This window comes from Octodon degus, unplaced genomic scaffold (genome assembly GCF_000260255.1).
Source record: "Octodon degus isolate 3935 unplaced genomic scaffold, OctDeg1.0 scaffold00059, whole genome shotgun sequence".
Classification (NCBI taxonomy): Eukaryota; Metazoa; Chordata; class Mammalia; order Rodentia; family Octodontidae; genus Octodon; species Octodon degus.
The window spans coordinates 10440825-10446240 of NW_004524635.1; the positions used below are offsets into that span (position 1 = coordinate 10440825).

The window sequence follows — 5416 nt, forward strand, 5'->3', positions numbered from 1 at the left end:
GAGAGAGAGAGAGAGAGAGAGAGAGGAGAGAGGAGAGAGGGGGGATGGAAGGAGGGAAGTGCTCCTAGAGTCACAGAGAACTTTCTCATTTATTCCACCTTAGTGGACATAATATTTGGGCTCATCAAACCCTAGGCCAGTGTCACAACAAAGGAGTGAAAATGAGCCCACCACCGAAAACCTGCATTAAAATCTATTTCTACCTACAAACACATTTGGTGTCATTATTTATAAAAAGGAAAACTCTTTCCCTTGCCTACTTTGTAGTGTGGTTGTAAGGTTCCAATGTGCTGGTGTACAAGAGGCAGGTGGCTGTGAATCAGCAAGTAGCAAGTTCTGTTCTGTTCTGGAACTACTGCCAGTTAGAGGAGCAGAGGTGTCCATATTATTAGAACAAAACTGTCACCTAACATTAACCATGTGGCCTAAAAGTTCCATCACATGTGAATGACTTCCAATTTCTACCTGTCTTAGTAGGATAAGTACTAGCAGTACTGAAGAAGCCCTGTGTAAGTCATTACCTATACCACTGGAGCACGGGCTCTGTCTTAAAATAAATATTTCCTAATAGTTCCTCTTATAAGGTCTAATAAATTTTAAGTAGCTTTTATTTTTATCCCAACTGCAAAACTTACTTCTACCTTTTATCATTCCATGAGGTGCACAATTATTGTTCTTGACAATAGTGAGAAATTATTATGATGATTATTATTATGATTGCTATTATTATTTTGGTAGCAGGAATAAAATTTAAGACCTTGTGCTTGCCAAGTAAGTGCTGTGCAACCGAGCTAAATCTCTGGTCCAGTAGTGAGAAATTATAAGGACATTAAACAGTGGATGGTTTGTGAAGCATGAATTGAAACTATCCAAATTCCACAGTTCCTGGTTTTGTCAAGATCTGTTATATAAGCTCCCACCTCACTGGTGGATTAGTTTGTGAAGTGGAAAATACTATATATATATATATATATATATATATATATATATATATATATGATATTCTATCACAGTTAAAATGTTGAAATCTCTCTTCTCCCCTTTCTCCACATACAGGCTGGCATGGCTCTGACCTATGACCCCACAGCTGCCATACAGAATGGGTAAGTAGACCATATATTTTCAGTTTTAATTGTCCAGAGATCTCTGAATCAATACCAAAGAAAAATGTTCTAATACATTTTCTTTTGGGTAATATTTTAAAACCAAAATGTTAAGCTAAACTTTTTTTGTCACCATCTTAATTATGTCCTTCCCACAAAGGAGTCTCCCATCTGTCAAAATGAAGTTCCTCGCTCTCCCTTGCCCTCTGTTTCTCCTTCTCCCAGGCCCCTGCCCAAAACGAGGCAGCCCAAAGAACTGCAAGTGAAGAGAAAATACAAAAAGTTCAGCTGGGAGAATTATCTGTATTTCTTCAGGGCAAAAGTATTGCCTTTGCAAATCACCAGAGAAAAGAGCTTTTAATAATTTCTATTGTGCTCCCAGGTTACATTCTATGTTGCTAATGTTTTCAGCTTTCTTTCTGGTGTTCAGTACAATATTCATGATCAGAAATCAAGGCAGTAACTGAGGTGATTATATCTTCCTTCTTCATTGAAATTAGCATAGGGAAAGTTGTAGCCTATTACTTAGTTTTGAATTCCTCTTGTAAACTATGTGGTCTGGCTTTTCTAAAATATCATGAAGGGCTGGGGAGATGACTCAGTAGAATAAGCACTTGCCTGGCAAGTGCAAGGGCCTGAGTTCAATGCCCGTTCCGAAAAAAAAAAAATCATGAAATCTAAATATTTGTAGCTGAAACTTTTTCTCTCACATTTATTTATTTATTTATTCATTCATTCTTTGGCTATCTTGTGTCTGACAATAATTGTTTGCCACTTGCTTGCTTTTAACAGCCCTTGATGGTGGGTTTCCCAGGTGACTTTCTCTCTGCTGTCTTTTAGTCTCGTTAAAGATTAAATCATGATGAAAGTCTCATTGAAGATCAATATAGAGTGTGGAATGAGTTTAATTCCATTTTTCTTTTTGGTCAGTGACCTGTAATGAAAATTTTTGGGGTGTGGAAGATGCTATAATAATTGCTTCTGATTTTTGTCTTTCTGTCCCTTATTTATCTATTTCTGCAATGAGCAGCTAGTGAGTGTGCTATGAAATAGATCTACGAGGCAATGTATACCACAAGGTGTTTCCCATAAAGAATCTGAAAGGCTCCTTTCCTTAAACAATGTCACTGCAAGTAGACTAGGGTAGGAGTCTAATCCTTTTCTTTTGGTTCATTTGATTCATTCCTATATAAGCAAATGACTGTCTAAAAGTTTTCTGCTTAATGCACTCCATTAAGGATAGAGAAGGGAAAAGTAAAATAGGCTTTGTCTTTGCTTTCCTATGTTTTCTATTATAGAAATAGAAATTAATTAACTTTAAAGGTTTTAACTATTTATTCACAATGAGCACAGAGAAAAGATGTTCAGGTGTTTGGAAGAGGCCAAGAATGTTTTGAAACAATGTTCTGCTGAGCTCGGACAGCTTTTAATAACTAACTAGACATGACAACTGGTGGCAAAAGAGAAACAAAAATGGCTCTGAAACATTTATGATAGAAGGACTGAAGCTGCTATTAGCAGTAAGTCAAGGAAATAAAATACAGAAACGCACTTGACTTATCAGACTCACCAGGACAAGAATGATTAGCTGGAAGAGGAGAACTAGAGTTGGGGGGCAATGGTAAGAAACCTAGTGCTTTAGCCAGACATCCAGTAATACAAAATTTAAAGTTCCCTGAGGGCATCATTTTCTAGTTACTCAGCCTAAATTAAAACAAAAAAGCTAAAGGAAAAAATGTTAAAGTTTTATCTCCTAATCTGAAGGGTAAGACATGAAATTGGACCAGTACCATGTACAGATTAGTACAGCCCAGTTCTGACTGGTACTTGCAACTGAAGCATTCAGCCCATACATATGTGAAATCTTCCTGTTTGGCTTTTGGTTGCTACCATTTATTTTGTTTTGAAATTTGTACTAGTGTTCTTTCTCCTTCCTTCTCCTCACTGCCTTTGCAGTCTTCTCTTCTGATACCTCCTATTCTACACACTTTTGTTCAATTTTTCACAAGGCTTCATCTTTACCCACCATTATTTCTACATGTTGCGCCCACTTCCCTCACCCTGTGAGCGGGAGACACACAGGCTGTCCTTCTCGCTCAGAACTGACTGTCGCTCTTACCCACACTGCTGTTAGCTGGTATCTTAGGGTTTCCCACACTGAAGCCATTCTCCTCAAGACCACAATGCCTAACACACTAATTCAAAGCAAGAGCACATCAACATGTATTGCCTTGTTTTGCTGCTTAAAAAATTAATTCCATAGGCACTTGCGCTATAAACTCAAATTTTTTGGGTTCTTCTAGACTTTTCATGAACAAAATACTTTTGTTCCTTCAGCATCTGCACTTTATCTTCATCCCAGTCCTTCTTCCCTCCTACTGACTGATTTCATTTAATCATAGTTCTTACCTCTACTGAGCCCTCTTTTACCTACCTCTAGTATCACCTTCCTCTGGACAGTTTTCCATTGCCTTTTAAGTATATTTAAAAGTATGTGTAATCGCATGAGTCACCTCTCTATCTTGTTCAAGGTATTATGTGCTATTTTCTAGCTAGTGAACGACTCAGATTCCCCTTTATAGCAGACATATCACCCTAAGTGTTTTTAGTGCAGCTGAACTGAACTTTATATAATGTGAACATCCCACTGGACACTCTCTTTAATAAAGGGAATTCTTTCCACCTGAGTTCAGACAAGGTGACACCTACTCTTCATCACACACGCACAAAATTTAAAAAAAATAAATTTCAAGAACATCATCAAAGAGGCTGGGGGATAACTTGGCAGTCTAAGCACCTGCCTGTCAAGTGCAAGACCCTGGTTCTATCCTTAGTACCACAGGCCATGCAGACCCGGAACCCCTGGAGCACCATGCAGCCCTGAAACCAGGCGTGGTAGCACAGGTCTGTAATCCCAGCTCTGGTGAGACTGAAATAGGAGGATGACTATGAGTCTGAGCTGCATGGTGAGACCCTATACCAAATAAACAAATAAATGATTTTTTTTAAAAGGACCATCATCAAAGCATGCCATGCAGAGGTAAGTATACAGTCGTAAGAAACATAGTGCACACAATGAAGAAGTCGGGATCCAGAACCAGGCTCTATCCTTGCACGATGGCATCCAGATCCTGTCATCTCCCTCATGGGAGACAATGGATGTTACCTGTAGTTTAGGTGCCTCCTTTGTGAAAGAGAGACAATATTATTGGGGCTCCTTATTACAGTGTTGTAAGGATTAAGTGAACCTCGTCTGGTATAACACAATCATTATTGTAATATTGGTATTATTTTTACTGCTTATTATTTCCATTTTACATTTGACAGGCTTTTTATTGTACAATACAGACATGTGCATCTGTGCCCCTGCAGAATGGGCACCACACTGAAGACACACACCAGGTCTTATTCTCTTTAAGATGGTGTAACACAGGACTGTGGCTGGCAAATCACGCACAGGAAGTATAATAGCAGATACCTGCCTGGTTCTGTCAAGCGCACATCAGAACAGCCCCTTCCCTTCCCAGCCAACAGTCCAGCCTGGCCGGGGTGACATCTTAACCTGCTTTCCTAGAAATACAACATTCAGTTTCACCCAAAGCAAGAAAACTACCTATGAGTTAAGGATGGAATTTTGGACATGGCAGACTACCCATTGTATATTGGTGACAAAAAGACTTACATATCATAGATTATGGAGAAATTGAAAAGAATAGAAAGATTGCAGCTAAATAATTATATTTATTTGTTACTTCTTACATAAAATAGTTGTAAATGTTTAGCTTATTTCATTTTGTATGATAACAAGCCATTAATAGCGTATTAACAAAGCAACCGTGCCTACGCAGGAAAGATGTCAGAATAACTGCTCATATTTTCTCAGCATACTGCCCCCTTGAGTAAACAGTGGCAGCGCCTAGAGGTGTGGACACTCATTTGGATAACTTGCTTTGCAGATGAAATACGTTAATGAACAAAAAAATGTTTGCCACTCCCTGTTGTATTGCTCTATTTGATCTCACCATCAAATCCAACTCAGACAGAAGATGCCTAATCGAAAAAGAAGTATTACTGCAGGGAGGAGGCCAGGCCAAAGGTACAGCAGCAGCTCACTCCAACCAAGTTAGCACTGTGCTGATTTAGAAGAGATCAACAAACACTTTCCTTTTTAAAATTTCTATCTGTAATACTGTTTCAAATTATTGTGGTGAGGGCCGGGGAGATGGCTTAGTGGAATATGCGCTTCCCTGGCAAGCGCAAGGGCCTGAGTTCAATCCCAGTTCCACAAAAAAGAAAGAAAGAAAGAAAGAAAG

General features: G+C 38.8%; 1 protein-coding gene across 9 annotated transcripts in view; it reads left to right on the forward strand.

Moving 5' to 3' along the window:
* The window catches only part of Rbms3 (RNA binding motif single stranded interacting protein 3), a 726581-nt gene that overhangs the window by 602225 nt on the left and 118940 nt on the right, over positions 1 to 5416 (forward strand). For all 9 annotated transcript variants that reach the window (XM_023718499.1, XM_023718500.1, XM_004634210.3 and 6 more), the window contains one exon: positions 1057 to 1103. In XM_023718499.1, the coding sequence (XP_023574267.1) occupies positions 1057 to 1103 (47 nt within the window). The remainder of the gene's footprint in view (positions 1 to 1056; positions 1104 to 5416) is intronic.